The 19,334-nt window shown below is 41.2% G+C and overlaps 1 protein-coding gene across 35 annotated transcripts in view; it reads left to right on the top strand.

Annotated features, from left to right (window-relative positions):
• The window catches only part of CACNA1C (calcium voltage-gated channel subunit alpha1 C), a 449,097-nt gene that overhangs the window by 378,159 nt on the left and 51,604 nt on the right, over window positions 1–19,334 (top strand). For all 35 annotated transcript variants that reach the window (XM_085540251.1, XM_085540241.1, XM_085540190.1 and 32 more), the window contains 7 exons: window positions 58–145; window positions 571–678; window positions 1,366–1,418; window positions 1,526–1,672; window positions 2,567–2,768; window positions 3,223–3,381; window positions 6,299–6,409. In XM_085540251.1, coding sequence (XP_085396377.1) covers window positions 58–145; window positions 571–678; window positions 1,366–1,418; window positions 1,526–1,672; window positions 2,567–2,768; window positions 3,223–3,381; window positions 6,299–6,409 — 868 coding nt within the window. The remainder of the gene's footprint in view (window positions 1–57; window positions 146–570; window positions 679–1,365; window positions 1,419–1,525; window positions 1,673–2,566; window positions 2,769–3,222; window positions 3,382–6,298; window positions 6,410–19,334) is intronic.

Below are 19,334 nucleotides of genomic sequence, written 5' to 3'. Positions count from 1 at the left end.
TGCAGCACACTCACAATATTTTTGTCTCTCTCAAACTTCCCAATACTTTTTTTCCAGATCCAGTGCCATCAATGTGGTGAAGATCTTGCGTGTTCTGCGAGTGCTTAGACCACTGAGGGCCATCAACAGAGCCAAAGGACTAAAGGTTGGAAGAATCCCAATGCCTTCTGCAAAGTATCAATTCAAGCTATTTGAGGCTATGAGGACTTTTGTGACATTTCAAATAGTGTTTAAGCACTGCCACTGATGTTAAATTATGTCATTTTCTATAGGGCAAAGAGGCTCACAAGACTTGCTCTATTAGTTAAATTTCTTCCTGTGGGCTGGGGAATGCCCAGCTACATAAGGCTGTGCTACTGGACGTTTCAGAGAGCTGAGCTCTGGTATTTTCCTGACTCTTTCTGCCTGCTTAGAAGAGTATAGAGATAAAAGTCACACACTGGTTTTCTCTCCCTTTTCCTGAGACATTACTTAGTTACTAAGTGAAATTCTTGTATTTGTTCTTATACTCTTGGGCTTCATTTCAGAACAGATCTGCAAGTTACTTTTGTTCCTATCTTCCATTTGCAGCATGTGGTCCAGTGTGTGTTTGTTGCCATCCGAACCATCGGAAACATTGTGATTGTCACCACTCTGCTGCAGTTCATGTTTGCCTGCATTGGAGTTCAGTTGTTTAAGGTAAAACCATTGGACCCAGTCATTCATCCATTACACTGAGCTGTTTTCTGGGGTGGGAAGAAAAATGTCATGAAAAAAGCAAGGTGTGATGGAATCTTCCCATGTAAAAGACAGTATGTGGGGCACTGTTAGTATTACCTGGTCTCCTGCTGCCAGGAATTACCAAAACTGGGTCGATCATATTAAGAACTGTTGCAACTCATCTGTAATTGTAAGAAATCATCAGTAACCCTATTCTCCAAATTGCTTGTGGTATGACATAGTGACAGAGAGGTGAAAGGGGCTTTTCTAAAGGTTTGGTAATTGCAGGCTGTCTACATAACATTTTGCAGAAGAGGGGGGCATTCATCCAGTGGTAATCACTGGAGATTATTCAGTCTGTTCTTTAGGTCTACTTTCATTTCTTTGCCCTTCACCACCCTTCTGACAGCCAGTGTTCAGCAGCACTTAGTGCACACATACCTCAGGATATACACAGAAGAACACTGTGCAAGCCAATGAAAGTCTGTGCCCTGAGGTACCCAAACACAGGCAATTCTTGGTCCAGTTCATTCACATCTGCCTGCAAAAGAGCATGTAAACATAGCAGTTAAGCAAGCAGTAAATGCAGCCTCTCTGGTACATGATCAGACCTAACCTTTCCACTGTCAGGAAAGGAAGTTTCATCCCTCTTTCTTCTTCTTCAAGGGCAAACTCTACAGCTGCACTGATAGCTCCAAGCAGACTGAAGCAGAATGCAGGTGAGTCTGACCTTTCCCACTTAGCCCCTTTCACTGGCCACCTGCTCTCAGGGCCAGGTACCAGAAGTGCAGTTCTGTTATGTTCTCTCTCTCCTTTCCACCCACAGAGGGTACTACATCACATACAAGGATGGTGAGGTCAGTCAGCCAATGATCCAGCCCCGGAGCTGGGAGAACAGCAAGTTTGACTTCGACAATGTCTTGACTGCCATGATGGCCCTCTTCACTGTCTCAACCTTTGAGGGCTGGCCAGAGTGAGTGCTTCTTGGGCCAATGCTTCACTACTAATGTCCTCATTCATTTCAGAAGAGAAAATTCAAATGTAGAGAACGGTCCTTCCCATTCTAAGTATTTAAAAATTTTAGAGCATTAAATGTAGCAGTAATAGCAGCAGTCATTGTAGTATTATGAGCTTTGTAAGTTCCTCAGGACCTGCATGAACTGCAGTTCTTGAGCTTGTAAACAGTTTACAGTGCTGTCTGTAGCACTTAAGAAATTATCGCCAACAGCAGCAATAGTAACAATAATTGTTACAAATACTGTGTATGTAAAGGGATAAAAATGCCTGTCAGGCACTTTTCAATATTGGTAAATGTTAAAAGTTTCCTATGGAGCCTGTGGGCCATTATGAAATCCACCAGTGCAGTACAGGTAAATATAAGATAACTCAACAGGCTGTCCCATCTATGTCACAGGGACAAAGGACACCACCAACTCCACTCAGTCAGACTGACATAGGTGTGGTAGGGTATCCTGGGTTTATCCTTGAATTGTCACCAGGTGATGCCAACAGCAGCATTAACAAATGTTAAAAGTGCTGAGATCCTCATTTCTCACAAAACTCAATACCAAACAACACAGACTCTTCTGTTAGATGAAGGGCATGTTTATTGTTGGTTTTTTTATTGCTCAACTACAAATACCCTTCACCTTTGATCCTGACCAGGTTCAAATGTATGAAGTTATAAAAGCTGTGTCCTCTCTTTTGCAAGAGTTTATACTCAAATCAGTGCAAGTCAGTGCACCTATGAATGAAGTAATTTTGATACAACTAGAAGAAAAGCACACAGATGAGTCTTATATCATCACCTATAAGGCCTCATAACAGCTGCAGATTTTCTCTGCATTGGGCTCCTGTTTGCTTCCAGGTTGCTGTATAGGTCCATTGATTCCCACATGGAGGATGTGGGACCCATCTATAATCACAGGGTTGAGATCTCCATCTTCTTTATTATCTACATCATCATCATTGCTTTCTTCATGATGAACATCTTCGTTGGTTTCGTCATCGTCACATTTCAGGAACAAGGAGAACAAGAATACAAGAACTGTGAGCTGGACAAGAACCAGGTAATTCATGACCACTTACTGCCTCTAAAGATAGAAATGCCTTGGCAATAAGAATTTAAGATTGATATATATACAGAGAGTAACATGTGAAACTGCCAACAAGATGAATCGTTAAACTGGCTTCACTGCCATCTTTCAGGAATCAGGTAAAAAAAAAAAAAAAAAAAACGTTTCTGCAAGATTTGAACTAACAAAAATATTTACTATAAAATGTGTGCTGTACCATTTGATTCAGTGAAATTAGATGAGCATTCTCTGGCCAAAGTAAATATGTATGGAGGTCCAGAACAGGTGGAACATACACATTCACTTTATGACCTAAAAGAAATTCTTCTTCTAAGCAGTCATTTGAGAAAATAGACTAAAGCACATTGTGCTTTTATTATATCTGGAAGTAGTTAATCAATCTTGTATTCTATTTTTGATTTTTAAACATACCATGCCTCTTTCACAGCGCCAGTGCGTAGAGTATGCTCTGAAGGCCCGGCCCCTGCGGAGGTACATCCCAAAAAACCAGTACCAGTACAAAGTTTGGTATGTGGTCAACTCCACCTATTTTGAATACCTGATGTTCGTTTTGATCCTGCTGAACACCATCTGTCTGGCCATGCAAGTAAGTAAGCAAGTAGAAAACCTCACAGGTGATGAATTGTTAGACTTTGTTGGGGGAAATTTAGAAATTACAGAGATTGAGACCTAATTTGGTGGCACATCATGAGTTGAGGGAGAGTGGGAGAGGAACATGATAGAAGGAATTGTACAGTGCAAGTGATTTCTCAGTTCTGACTTGTATTCTATGAAGTACAAGAATAAACCTTGAACTGTCACTCAACTGAGATCTGAATTTTCGGTTTTGGTGTTTTCTGTGTTGAAAAGTAGGGAGTAAGTAGGTTGGTAAACAAAGCAGTCAAGGCTCTATAGGTCAGGAATTATTTTGATGTTGTAGAGCTCAGTGCTGGTAATTATAAGTTTGAGTTGGCACGTATAAGATTCAGGGGGAAGGCCAATAAAGATAATATCCCAGTGGGAGTCTATTATAGACCACCCAACCAGGATGAAGCATTCAACAAGCAACTGGCAGAAGTCATGCAGACACTAGCCCATGTTCTCATGGAGGACTTCAACTTATCAGACATTTGCTAGAAATACAATACAGCAGAGAAAAAAACAGTCTAGGAGGTTCCTGGTGTGTGTGGAAGATATATTCCTGACACAGCTGGTAAGAGAGCCTACCAGGGAAGGCAACTCTCTGTACCTGCTGTTTATGGAGAAGGATTGATATATGTAGTTGTCAGAAGCTATTTTGTGTATAGTAACCACAAAGTGATAGAGTCAGGAGGGGAGACAGCAAAAGTGCTGCTTTGGACTTCTGGAGGGAAAACGTTGAGCTGTTTAGGACATTGGTTGGGAAAGTTCCTTGTGCGATAGTCCTGAAAGGCAAAGGGCTCCAGGAAGGACACATTTCTTCTCACAGAGAGTGGGGAAGCATTGTAACAGGCTGCCCAGGGGAGGTGGTGGACTCACCATCCCTGGAGGTGTTCAAAAACTGTGTAGATGTGGCACTGAGGAACATGGTTATTGGGCATGGTGGGGATGGTCTTTCCTATGATAAAAAGTAGATGATCTTAGTGATCTTTTCCAACCTTTTCTATAATTCCATGATTCTGTGAAAGTGGGAATAGAGCATAGGAGATCCCTGGTATCTACTTTGTTCTGTGTTAAGAATCATAGAAACTTGTCTGTATTTTCTTCTCCATAACAGCAAATTGGGATCAATTCTACCTAAAACATTTCTTGGTGGATGATTGCTAACTCACTTCACTCGTGGTGCTACTGATTGCCTTACTATCACCACACTGAGCATACATTTTCCTTAATGCATGAGGGTGTTCAAAAACTAGTGTTAATCATCATCATAGAATCATAGAATGGCCTGGGTTGAAAAGGACCGCAATGATTATCTAGCTTCAGCCCCCACACCACAGGCAGGGTCACCAACCACTAGACCAGGCTGCCCATCCTCAAAAGAGACAACCAAAGATAGATCTCTAAAGTAAGCAAATAAAAGTAATAGTTTAATATGTGTAGGTGTGAGAGCAAGGAAGAGGAGGAAGACATAACTTTTACTAAGTGGTCAGTTAACAAAAAAAATTCCATGTTCATTTCAGTCAGAGAATGAGCATTTAGAGACATGATCTGTTCTGTACACTTCCTGAAGAATGCCCTTTTCTGGCTCATTCCTTCAACTCTTTGCTTAAGATCTCCCTTGCCTCCCTGTTCATTTTGAGTTGTTCCCTCTCTGCTCACATCTGTAGGATATACTGCCTTGTTGTGTCATGAAGCAACAGAGGACTAATATGCTCATTCTCAAGCTCTGGAGCCTGCTCAGCTGCTGTGACATTGATGCACACCAAGGGCAGATGGAGCTAGAAGCTGTGAGAAGTTCGTGAGCCCACAGGCAGGACAGCATCTCTGGAGATTCTAGGAAGCCTATGCCCATCCTGAGGAAAGCATAGTTTTTCAAAAGCTTGTGGTCAGATTTGGTCAAACTTCGTAAGGAACAGCTGACACAAAAGCCACATTCCAGTAAAATTCCAAGTTTTTAAGTCTTGAAGATACTAGAATCTCACAGGGGAAATAACACAATAAATTCTGAAGAAGCCTTAACAATGCACTTTGTCCCTGGCCTGTCCTTCATCAGCAGCTGAATTGTTTTAACTGAAGCTCCTTTCAAAAAAAGTCACCCTGAGCTAATGCAGAATATGAAAATTCAGTCCAGGTAGTTAAAATTACCAAAATTAAGCAACAACAGTCTTAAGACATGCACCGAAAGACAACCTTTGAGCAAGACAGTCAGTCCCAAGTGTAAAGATCTGGAAACAGGGATATGAAAAGTGAGGTGGCGAAATCCGCAGAAGACAGTATATGAATTAATCAATAGATGACAGAGAGTAACTTCATAAGATCTTAATAAAGTTAAGTGAATGGGCAGCATGATTACAAATTTAATTCAAAATTGACAAATGAAAGATAATGTATTTTGGAAAGATATGATTTGAGCTGCTCATGTACTTTGTAAAGTCCTGAATTAAGTGCAATTACTTGGGGAATGGCTTGGTATCATTATGAACAGTGCAGTGAAACTCCCATTCACAACACAACAACAATCAAACAAACAAAAAAAGTGATCCAAGTCTTAGAGAAAGGCAAAATAAACACGACTGCAAACTGCCTTGTACCATTGTGCAGATTTATAATGAGCCCTTCAGTGTGTGTGTGTGATACTTTTGAATGACGTGTGATATTTTTTAAAAGAGACAAGATTCAGAGTCAGATAGCAAAAAAAGGCTAGAGGTATGGAAATGCTTATGTTTGATGGGAGATGGGACCTATAATTTTTGCTTTTAAATGGAACATACTGGGATTTCCTTTTGAGAGCTCTGATGTGGAGGGAGATTAGCAGTAGCCGTGCATTTACATGACTAGGTGGTATGTCCATACCTCACTGCTGCCGGGATGATGTTTTTCAGCACTACGGTCAGAGCTGCATGTTCAAGGAAGCCATGAACATCCTCAACATGCTCTTCACTGGCCTCTTCACTGTCGAGATGGTCCTGAAGTTAATTGCCTTCAAACCCAAGGTAGGTGCTATAGGTATAGAGTTTCCTGGCCTCTGTGTGTGTGTGCATGTGTGCGGGGCAGCTGTGAGGAGAAGGAGGAGGTGAAACTCTGATCTATTACCCCACCAAGAACTGAGCAGGACAGTTGCTCTCTGGATTGGAGTCTCACGTGTATTAATAACTTTTTCACTGGAGAGTAGACATGCCAAATATTAAATAATAATAATAATAAAATAAGGAAAGACAACAACTTCTGCTAATAGAGAAGGTTCCTAGTTCTGTTTTCATTATGGTATAGTGGTGATACTATGTTAAGGCTATAATATATTCCATGCTGGACGTCATTCTGATGCTTGCTGTGACTTCACTAAAATGGAATAGAAATAGCGTCCCATGATTAGTCTCCCTGGCCCAAGTAAAGTTAATCAAGTATGACTCACTTTGAGTTATGAACCTTGGAAAAAAATGTTTCTTCTGGGAAGACTGTGGTTCAGTGCTAGTTCGGCTTAATTTAGTTTGGAATTTAAGACTTCATTGATAATACTCAGTACCTTAGGAGGTGCTGTCTGAAGGTGTTGTCCCGTCCATTGGGCCATGACATTCTGCTAGTGCAGCTGTTTCATGGAGTAAGATGCAAACTCTTCCAACTAAGTTGTCACAGCTAACGTGGGACAAGGACAAAGCTCCTGACCTCATATATGTAGATCACTCTGAAAGTAATAACTCCTATTTATTTTCATGGAAACTATAACAGATACGAAGAGGATAATAATGCTAGTTGACAGAGAAAATTCTCAGCTACAAAAGACTGCTTTGCAAAAAAAGTCACCATTATTAGCTATGCATTTTCATTTCAGCAATGGACAAGAGCCTGAATGCCACACCCATAAAATTCTGCACCAGCAGAGATGACCTTCTGGCACTGTTGCCTCTGCTGAAATGCACCACCCACCACCTCACTATGTCATTATCCACTGTTTGGTCTCCATAAGCATTCAGCAAGCATTGATGAATGTAATGGGTGTGTTTTTTTCTGGGTGAAGGTATTTAATTACACATCTTTTCTTCAAACACGCTTCGATATCAGACACTATTTTCTCAGACTGCCCCTCAACTGCCATCTGTCACACAGTATGAAAATGTAACGGAATATTGCTGAGAAGGACTGGCCTCTACTGCCATACCACCAACATCTGCCTCTGAAGTTGTAGGCCAGCATAATAAAATAGGAGTCATTCCTTTCAGACCAACCTTCATGATTTAAAATTAGTTGTGTCTCTTTTTAGGGTTTAAATTCAATGGCGTGTCATAAGGAGAGGAAGAAAGATACCTAAACACAGACAGACAACTCTTTTTTTTTTTTTTTTAATATTTTCAACAATACCTTAGTACACAGAATTGCATCTTGAAGAATGACTTAACATACTGGGGTTGGCAAATGCTGTCTGAAGCATCAGTTATGACTAAGATGTCCATCATGTTATACATGTAGGGGTTCGTTGAAGTTACACCCTTCTCCCAGGTCTTACTTTACATTTTTTTCATCCTTAGCTCAAAAAACATTGCTCTCCCATTCTACTGAATTCAGTCTTTCTCTTGTAGTTTCTGTGTTGACGTTAATTCCACCTGGCCTTTCTCCTTCTTCCAGGAATGCTTCTTCTAGGAATTTTTTAAGAAGACTCACAATGTTTGTTTGTTTCCTGAACCCAGGATCATTCTCCTTTCTTAGATGTACTTCTCTTGAAGGTTAGGATCATCTCATGCTGTCCTAGTGAAGGACTGATATTTTGTGAGATCTCAAACACTAAGTTGGAAAATTCAGAAGTATCACTATTGGTATCAGAAGGGTTTTCAATTCTCAGGAAGGATCTAACTTTCATTTTTGAGATTCTGCTAGCAAATCTTTTGGCACTTTGTAAAATTCTTATTATGCATGTAATATACCCAAAAGTGTATCTCACAGACTTTGTAATGCTCCTTTGATTTCATGGTTCTACTTTATGGGAGATTCTTAACTTTGAGAAAGCTGAGGTTCTCTGGCAGAATATGTTTTGATCATTTAGGGAAGAAGTCCAGCCAGATCAACTCTTGAGCTTTGTATGCATGCAGGAAAGGTTTTATCTGACATGGTTGCCCCTAACAGTAAGGAGCTGGATTTGCTGATGTTGCAAGTCCTTTCTACTTCCTCTGTCTTACTTTCCTGTGTTGAATCTGCTTTTCAAGTTTTGCTGCACAACAAAGAATAAAGCAAAGTCAGCTGAGGGCAAACCTGTCCTCCAGACAGAAAAACATTATAACAGATTCCCCAAAGATGTTGTGGAATCTCCATCAGTTGACGTTTTAAGATTAAGTTAAATGAACTTCTTCTTAGAAGCAGTGTAGGAATGTACAATCTACCATGGGACAAAGGAATAGAGTAGTTTTACAGGATTTCTCTCAGCCCAGTTTTCTATGATTCTGTAATTTCTGATCTAAATTCCCAGCTACTACAGCATAGTAGAAGTGAATATGAAAGAAGGCTTCCTTGTGACCAGAATAGTAGAATATTAATAATAATGACTTCATGACTAAGCATCAGGCATCAAGCTCTGACTGGGCCCTACCCATCCTGAAAGAATAGTCATAGAAAGTAATAAATCTGTTTAAAATCCCAGTTTGGTCTGTATGCCAAAAGTAGTTCAAATCTATCTAATTAAACTGTCTTAAACTGACAGTCTAATTAAACACTTTCAGGAAAATAAACAATATTATTAAAAATGGGACCACAGAACTTACAGGAAATAAGAACAGGAATCAACTCATAAAAAACACTGGTACAGCAAGATGACTTGCCTCTAGCATTGTACTCTAACCAGATTATGTTGAGTCCAGTGACTCAAATTCGGAAATATCAAAATGCTCTGTGTAACCCATCAGTGTTAGTTCAGTACAAAGATTTAACCTTCATTCTCTGTTCCATGTTGACTGAACCTGCACCTCAAAGAAACCAGCTCTCCTAAAAGCCTATTTAGACTGATGTGGACCAGCACTGGGTAACATAGTCTGTTCATCTTCAGGCTGCACACCTAGAATTGAACTGGAACTTGCCAAGAATATGTTCTCATGTGGGAGCCTTTGCTTGGCCCAATCTTGTATTCTCCTTTAATGAAAGATATGAAAGCAAACAACCTGCATTTGCAGGTGGAGGTGATTCCCAGCTGAAAAAGTCCAAAAGGATTTCACTGTGTCACCTGGATGAACAGCACAGCCACCATCTCTTACTACCAGTAGTTTTCCAGACAAAGAAATGAGATGTGCAAGTGGTATTAGTATTTCCCAGATAGGAAACAGCAATTACAGAATGCAGAAATGCAGAATTGGATGCCATTTCCAGAGCAATTAAACACAAACCAACCTTTGTTTAAGATGCTTTATCTCATTTTGATTTTGTTCTCCAACATCATTCTTTTCTATGTGATGTGTTCTCTAAAATAGAGGAGCTATAAGCTTGTTGTCAGTAAGACTGACAGCAAGAAAGCAAGAAACTTAGGTAGCTGAAGATGTTGTGTCCTTGCCTTAGTGGCAGTCTCCAGGAGAATGTGGCAGAACAGAACTGAGCACACAACTGAAGGTGGTGAGACTCACTATTTCACACCAGTTCCTCCAATTTTGCAGTGGTTAATCCAGCAGCGAATGCTGCAGCTAACCTTCAGCTACAGCAAGAAGTGCAATAGCTGATTTGTGACTTCAAAGAAGCTACCACAGAGTTCTCACCCTGGAATGAATGGTCTGCAGCATAAATCCAGCATCACAGCTTTCTCCATCTGTGCAAACTAGAACAAGCTGCTATTTATTTGTAGCTTCTCTGGAGAGAATTGTTAACAGGACTGGGAGAGGTCTCTAGGATGCTCAGAGCTGCTACCACCCAGCTCCTTACAGAAGCCACCATGGGGACATGGCCATACAGAACGGCTTTGGAGGGTTGGCTGAAATCCCAAATATACAGAATTCCTGCTGCAGATGTGATATGATGTGGCACGTAATCTTTGAAGTAAAGATTTTTGCCACTCTAATGCTACCTATGTATTACCAGTGTAATAATGGAAGAGTTGGCAGTCTCTGACTGAACAGATTCTTTTTACCATATCCAGTTTTTAATTTTTCACCCTTATTCTGTGAGCAGATTTGTCCTGCTTATTTTCACCCTCAGTAATAAAGGTGAAAAAATGCAAATACACACTGAGTAGGATGGCAGATCTCTCTGACTGCAAAGAATCAAAGGGGGTAATCCATCCTTGCAACTAGTCCTTGTGTTAGAATTGAGATTTACCCCAACTAAACATACTGTTACTTTTGAGATTGGTTGCTCTGGTCAGCAAGCTCCCTGATATGACTCTTTTTTGTTAGCCGTCTCAAAGGATCAATGTTTTGGTCATAGTCTCCGGAGAGGCTGTAGGAAAGAGGACTGTGTGAGCTGTAGAAACTATCTGTGGGTACAGGTAGTGCCTCTTGGGCAGGGACAGGACCTCTGAGAGCCCATGTGTTTTTGCATGGTGCACTGTCTGGAGGAGAGGATCCATTCTCTCAGGGATTTTATTTTTTTTCTGCAGGATAAATATAAGCACTGTATAAGACAGCTCATCTGTGCTTGATGCAGTCTTGGCAGGAGGGTATGCTAACAGTGAGCAAGAAAGATCTGGGATGATTAGGACTGCTGATAATGAAAACATCCACTACATGCCCTGCATCTCCTTACAGAGCATTAATGTGCTGCTCTGAAGCAAAATTCCCAAATGGACCTGAGTGTTTGTCTTGGCTGAAGCTCATAAACTGCTTCAAGACTAGCTGCGTCAAAGAGAGAGACAGTCTAGAAGTAGCGCTGTTGAGCCAGTGCCTTTTGCTGCTTTGTTTTTCTAATTTTATAAATTCTCCAGACCATCTGTTGAGTTGTTTTCCAGTTCCTGCACAGAAAAAGCTGCTGCTATGTTGTGCATTTTCCAGAGAAAGCTATTGAAGGGAATGAGAAGAGCCATGCTCTCTTGCATGCCCACAGTTACCACTCTCCTCAAATCATAGAGAAGTCCCCACAAGGAGCAGTTCATGAAGACCAGCTGCTCCGCAAAACGTGCCTAGAGTTTATCATTCAAACAGTCAGGTGGATATTGCCTAAGTTATTTCTTAGGCTGCATTTACTGATGAAACTACCTGTCTTTCATGATTCTTTCTCCCCTGATGTATTTGCCCTCTTTATTCCTCTTTTAGCACTATCACTCAGCATTTATCTTGCATTTGATGCAAGATATCTCTTCTCAAACCTGCAAAATGACTCACCTGATTTTGTTCCCTTTTTTACTACTCCATTTCTGGTACGCTTATGGCTATAAACAAATCTCTGGACAGTCTCTCCTAAAGTCACACTGACTGCTTCACACCACTTGCATTCTTCATTCTTACCACAATAATAATCAGTCATTTCTTAGTCAGGAAAGAGGCTTCAGCATTTTCACAAACAACTGAAATTTATATCCAATCTGTCACCTGCACCACTGAGTCAAGATTGGTTAATTTTAGAAATCTGGTGCTTTTTGTAGCCCTTCACTCCAGTAACTTCAGAAATACCTCTATAGCTTAGAATGCTACCTTGGCATCATTCATCACACTATTTTACTTCTCCATCTTATGCAGAGAAGACAAAGATATTCTGCATCGATACAAATAAAGTCAATACCTGGTTACAATAGAGCGGTCTTTTGCCCACAGCTGCATGTCCATCCAACAGACAGAGGAATCATATTTGGTTAAAAACCCCATGGTCTAGGATGAAGAATAGTGGTAGAAATTTGTAGCATAGGTTGTGTACTTGTGTTGGTAGAATAAAGAAGCTCTGATTTCTCTCGGGTTGTCCACAGCCTCAGAGCCAGTGCCCTGCAGAGCCCATGGTGCAGGCAGCTGCCTCCTTCTCAAGGACCTGGGTTACACAAAGAAAAGGAAAACAGGGAAACCAAACCTTGATGTGAGAAAAGCTGTACATAGATTATGGAGAGTAGGAAAGGACAGAATATCCCTTAAGGAGGAAAGAAAAACACAAACCCAAGATTCAGAGAGAGGAAAGTATTAAATGATTGGGCAGAACGGATGCAAGGAAGAGAACAGAAGCAGGGCTGAAAGGAAAAATGGGCATAAGAAGAAATTTCTAAAAAATGAAGAAGGGAATTAAAATCCACGGCTTTTAAGCTAATGAACATCTTTCAGTGCTTCAACATTTTATTGAAGTTCCCTGGCAGACATCCCAGGCCTCCATGTTCAAACACACCAGTATATCAGCCACAACAGCCTTCCCGTGCACTATTTTATCAAAACAGCTTGAAGTAAAAATTAGGTGCAATGCATTCCCCCACTTCTCTGGAATAATCTCAGCTCTGTTGCAATAAGTTAACATCAGCACGCTTCCCTAGAAATGATTTCCTTTTTCATCCCTTCTCCTACCTGAGTGAAGACTGAAGATACTGAATATTCCACTGCATCTTTTGTATCACCAGTAATCTAGCTGAAATTGCTGTCAGCTGCTTCAACAAGCCCTGCAGCCATATGACTAGAAATCCCTCGCATTTCTGAAGTGTGTGGCCAGACACTGCACTGAGTGTATGCATTCGGTCTGAGGCTCTCATGAAACTGCTGATTCAGGCCCAAGGGTTTTGGAAATACACTAGAAAAGGGAAAAATCTCAATCCTCTGTTACTCCTCTGCTTTCTTTTCACTCTGATTACTTGTCTGTCAGGATTTTCATGCATTTTGCATAGCATATGTGTCACGTGAAGCCTTTCATGTCTGCAGGTCTGGGAGGAAGATAATCTTTTCTAAGTCCTTTCTGCAAAAGCAAATACTGAAAGTACTCCATGTTAAAACAGCATGTTTAGATGACTTTGGTGTAAAGTCACGAAATATTAGCAATAATAATTTTATAATATAAATAATAATAAATAATAAATAATTAAAATGCAATAAAGTAAAATAGAATAATTTTAGACTAGAAATTAGGAAGAAATTCTTTATTGTGAGGATAGTGAGACACTGGCAAAGGTTGCCCAGTGAGGTTGTGAATGCCTCCTCCCTGGAGATATTTGAAGCCAAGCTGGCAGCCTGTTCTGGTGGCTGGTGACACTGCACATAGCAGGGGGGTTGAAACTAGATGATCCTATGATTCTGTGGCATAGGAACGACTCCACCTGAACAAGTCATACAGTGTGAAAGCATTTGGTAGGTGAATGTAACAGAAGGAACCACACTGATGGTGAGAATTGGGAGGCTGCAGTAAAACCTAGCTCATACCTCTTGCTCAGGTCTTTCATACCTCTGGGTCAGAAAGCATCAAAGTCTTCCTTCTGAACATGGGTTGAAGTATACGTGAAGTATAGGGGTCGCTTTCCAATTTCTTCCTGGAAAATCTATGTCGATACTAGCAGTATCAATCCCAGCCAGCTTCTTTGTTGTTGTCCCCAAAGTGGCCAAGAATGAAATACGTGAACAGAACAAACATTATGGAAAAACCTGGTTCTTTCATATCACTGTAGAAGCAATTGGTGAGGGATAAAATGCAATCTGATCTGTTCTTCCCACGTTACATTCATTGTTTAACTGCAAGATGTTCTTCTTGGAGGAAGAAGCCACCAGTTCATTGCACACAAATAGCTCCTCTAAATATTACTGCATAGAATGCATGAAATCTCTAACACAGATCAGCCAAAGCAACGTGAATCCTGCAGCCTTCTGAAGGATCAATGGAGAATTCAGGAGAAAAAAAAACTGTCAAAGAAACTGTATGAGATGTTCAATGAGAGAGGACCCGTTTCGTTCACAGCAAACCTACCCAGAGAATTTGCCTTTTAATGCAAATTCTCTGAGAATTTGCCTGATTTATTTTCAGTCTGGCACTTGAGGGTTTTAATGCCATTATAAATGATCAAAAATAATGATATGACTGCACAGAGCAACAGTGTGGGAAGTACTGTATTAGCTATTATGCTTAATTATTTAATGCAGAAAATTATTCGCACAGTGTTAAAAGCCCAGTGGGATGGTGCACTTGGGGTCTCATTCACAACAGCAGAGACAACGTCAGCAGCAGCATGTGAAGGGAACAACTCAAGGGAAAAGTGACTTGTTCTCATTCTCACAAGAAAAATCCAAATTCCCTATCACTATATGAGAAGACATTTTAAAGGGTCAAAAGTTCTCACAGATGTGACTCTTCTTTTTGCGTAAGAATGATGCCAGCTAGCAGGCTGTGATATGGCCCCTGGTAAGAACTGTTCATTGTATTAGGAAACAACACCTCCACTGCCAGATGGTCACTGCAATGAAATCTAAGAGCTGATTTCTCTCCTCTGTCCACCTAGCTTTAGTAGTATTGAGAGACTTTAGTTTTGTATACTCCTTCTTCCCCAAGACTAAATCAGAGTAAACATCCGCTTTTGAAAAGTTGTGATTGATAAACTGACAACATGAAAGAAAACACTGTCTTACTAAATGCTCTAATCCATATAAAATCAAGCCCCTTCCAGAAATGGAGGCAACTTAAAATAAACCATTAAAAAACCTACCAGCCATATCTAACAGACTGTTTCTGGAAGACTGTGTCTTTCTTCCAGTGAGTGTCCAACATCTGTGCAGCAATCGTGTCAGAGCCTTTTCCCGTAGTGCATACAGAAACAAGATAAACTGTTCCAAATCCAGCCCTGTATTCAGAATTCCTTCATTACCTGCCACTGTCTCATCTTCTCACACAGAAAGTGTTTCTTCACTCTGAAAGACATCAGTTATGTTCTTTTGAATCGTTCTCCACCAAGCTGGGACGTCGGTCCTTCTTTAGAAGACAGTCTTAGATAGCAAGGCCCATCCTTTTGTTCCTTTCTTAACACTGTTTCATGCTGATGATCTGGTTTATTGCCTTCACAAGCTATTTGTTCATTCTCCCTAAGACCTACTTTTTCCAGACCTTGCAAAGTCTTTGAGTATTTACATCTTCCTACTAATGAGATTTGACAGCAAAATTCTCACAGAATCCATTTTGTGATAAATGATCTATTCGGATATAGTTAGCCATCACATTCACTTTTCAGTCTTTCCAGTAAGACCAGTGTTGAGTTTATTTCTCTTTGCTGTGAACAAGTCTGATTTCTGACTGCAGGGCAATGACTGTTGAATGACTACAGTGAAAAGATATGATTGCTTCTGAAAGAAAGGACCCAACTCCTCAGAAGGTATCACTGTGCCACAACATACCTATAGGAAAGTCAAGTGTGGTTTAGTTGGGTTTGGGTTTTTTTGTGGCCAGTAACATTGACAAGAGAGCTTTATCTGCCTCTATTTTCATGCATTTATATGAAGGAGGCTTTTGGCATTATTGTTCTGAAGCACTTCTCACCCTCTCTTCAAAGGCAGCTAAGAGCAATCCAGGCCAAGAATGACAATCAAGGTCATCTACTTGAATCATCCAGTTTCAGCAAGTTTTGCTGTTAGCATTTCCTTAGACCTTCCCAGCCTGTTGTCTTGAAACACAGCTTCAGGTCTGTCTGCACAGTACTGTCAACTATCTGTAGGTGTGGAGAGCACAAAAAAAGTCTTTAGGACTCTCAGAACCCAAGGGTCTGTTTGCTTTCACTGACATCTTCATGTAGGAATTGTGAGAGAAAGCATGAAACAGAGAGAGTGGGGTAAAGGAAAATATTGTTATTCAGCATCTGTCTTCTGTTATAAATTGTTCTTATTTTCTTATGAGTAGAAAGAGGTAGGAGACCTCTTCAGATCCGAGCACACCCTGTGTGTGCTGAAAAGCTCCACTCCTTGCTCCCTGCCTGCAGGATGATTTGGTGAAGTGCAGGGGGGATTTGTGCAGTTCCCTGCAGCAATGACTCATTATAGTGACTGGTAGGTAAACTGCTGAGAGCCTCTGCCTCAGAATTAATCCATCAACAGATGAGAGCTGATAGATAGTATGCAAATACACACTGTTATCCCACAGCCTGTCAGGTGCTTCAAGCAGCTGCATCATCCACTTTATTCCTTCTCTGCTAGGTTCTCCTAACTTCTCTGATTGCTGTTATGGCTAAACCGTATCTCAGCATAACAGAATCTTCATTATCACCATTTGGCACCATCAACTATTGTAGCTTTGTAAGATTTCCCAAGATACCTCTGAATCCCCCCAGTGCGCTGTGAGACGGTATGCCAAGAGTCACAGTGCTGTGTAAATGTCATTTGATTTGATTCTGTTTTCCAATGAAACTGTCCCTTGCGAAAAGTTCTGCTCAGGAAATCCTCATTTAATGGAGTCTGATAACTGACTCTCATAATTCCAAACAGCCTGCTGCATTTCTGGGAAAGAATTCACATACTAAGCAAGCATCAACCAGCCTATGTGTTCATCTCACTTTGCAAGTTACCAGCAGAGTCTGCTTTGGTGCTCTTTACAACCAGCAGAATGTTTCTGATAAGAAATCATCACACTGAGTATCAGGAAATAACCCCCCTTCTCTCCTTCCTACATATTCTTTCCAATTGATTACGATTATTGTTTCCTTCTGTCATTTATAGTTGTCATGTTGGTTCATTCCAGATCAACTGTGGCAAGGTTCTCAGTTTGCCTTCCTTTTAGGCCCTGTAGTCATCCATTTTCTCTCTGTCAACACTTTATTTCTGTAGTCATACATGCACGTATACACATGCGTTTGCTGGCCTACATCACCTCCCACCCAGTGGACACCTTTGGCCCTTCATCCTTTTTTATTTATTTATTTTTTAATTTTGCCAACCACCTCACAAGAGATAGAAGTGAAAACCTGGGACTAAGCAGGTAGATAAGAAACTGCATGTCAATAAATACAGAAAAGTGGCCCTGCAGCTCCCATGGGGCTGGATGCTCATAATCCAACTGGTGCTACAACTCAAGCAGGGCCCTTCCACTGAGGATATCTGTGCTTCAGCATAGATGTGTAGCTCCCCTTCAGCATAGATGTGTAGCTCCCCAGCCACCTTATGTTCTTATTTGGGGCCATGGGTGACTCTGAGCTCAGACCTTCAGACGAGGCTCCAGTGGGCAATTTTCTCTGCTGTTAACAAGGCATCTTAAATACTGCATTTAGGATTTCATGTTCACAAAAAGTCAAAGAAATGGTCTCCAGAGATTTCAGCGCCTCCATTAGTACCAAAACAAACTCCAGCTTCGTTCATAGCTAATCTTGGTGACTAAGAAACCTAAAAATGATTGGCATATTCATTCTGAACTGCTACAATGTCTGCTCCCCTTGCACAAATGAGATTCCATTCCAGTCAGCTACTGCATATTTATGCTCAGTCTTTCATTAACATAATGATCATGTGATGATTCATTATTCTTCGCTACTTTGGGGGAAAGAAAAAATGGGGAAAAAAATGTGCTGTAATGGTGGGGTTATTTCACGCTTCCTGAATATTCAATCCAATCCTCCTGGTCTCTTTCTGTCCTCCTTTCTCCCCAAAAGCTTCACAGATCTTCAGAGAACTCCCACAGGAGAGGGTCACTACCCTTCCCTTGCGTGCCCCTTGGGCTGCCATAACGCCACATGTATATATGGCTAAATCAGGGTGAAACATCTCCCTTTAAGGGTAAAATGTGGTATTGCACTCTAAATTCCTGTCCTGCAAAAACAAACAATACCATCAATTTGTTTCCAGTCAGACCTCCACCCCCTTGGGAAAAGCATACAGAACTTTCTGGTGGGAAAAACAGCTTGGAAATACAGCCTCCTTACAAGAGTGAAAGTTGTCCCTTCATTCAGCTTGTCCTTCATTAGCCACCCTGGTACACTCCAGCAAGGACTGTGGCTCTAAGAGGTCCTTTGAGGTCAAAAGAGGCAAGTCCCTGGGGATAATGTAAGTCACTGGCAGTGTGCACACACTGACAAGATTAGGAGGTCTGACCTAGGGCTGAGCAACCACATGGCCATTTGTAGGTGAACGTCTCTAAGGAGACAAGGCTTTCTGAGCAAGGATCCAATTACTGTGTGCACAAATTAAGCACCTATGTTCTCTGTTTTCTTTGAGCTGTCTTACTGTGAATAATATCTTTCTCTTTTTCACCTTTCTGTTTGAAACAGAGGGAGCAGGTGAGGAGGAAAGGAAGGTTTTAAAATTCACGTGTTTGTCTAATTTAACTCTGGCAAAGTGGATGTGGGGTTGAGTAAAACCACATTCCTACCCATAGTTCCTCTTTGTCCCAGACTAGGAGGTACAGGAGGAAGAGAAGAGCTCTCTGAGTCCACCTGACAGCTCCACAATGACATGCTATGGTACTGGTTCTGTGACCACAGAACACAACAGCCTGTGGCTTTCAGGCAAGGAGCTGGCTGGTGGGACTCAGCAAAGCATCCCAGGGGAAGAGTTCACAGTGTAAACCTAGAGCAACTCCACAGAATTAGCTGAGTGACTCCAGATAAGCTGTGGTCACACAAGTGTCCAAAGCACCTACTTTTGATAGCAGTCAAAAAGGGAACTTTTCTTTCCAGGCCTAAATCTCTCCTGAGATGTGCCAACGATGTCAATGCAATGTCATTGCTTCCTGTGAAGTTGCATTCCTGCAACCGGGAGTGATGCTTGAATTCACTGGCTTCAGTGGTCATCTGAAGACAGGATTCCCTGCTGCTTGTCACAAGGGTTTTGTACCACCAGCAAATGCTGTTCGAACAGCGGCTGTGTCTGTTGGGTTTTGCATCCAGAGTTGCTCAGTAAAAAGAAATCATGAATTTGGTTACTCCCAAAATTCTCCTTACAGTATGACGCCAATTCTGGTAAAAACAGTAAAAATAACCACAATGGATTCAAAAGCAGAGGTCCATCGTTTTCATGGGCAAGATGTGAGCAATGTGTTTTGGATCTTCACCCTTGCAGCTGCCCAAAAGCAAACTGGTTTTTTGGAGCTGTTTGGGTTCCT

Source organism: Coturnix japonica, chromosome 1 (genome assembly GCF_054131305.1).
Source record: "Coturnix japonica strain WE chromosome 1, WE-NBRP24, whole genome shotgun sequence".
Taxonomy (NCBI): Eukaryota; Metazoa; Chordata; class Aves; order Galliformes; family Phasianidae; genus Coturnix; species Coturnix japonica.
The sequence above is the reverse complement of the archived record's forward strand: the minus strand, read 5'-3'. Positions and strand labels throughout refer to the sequence as shown.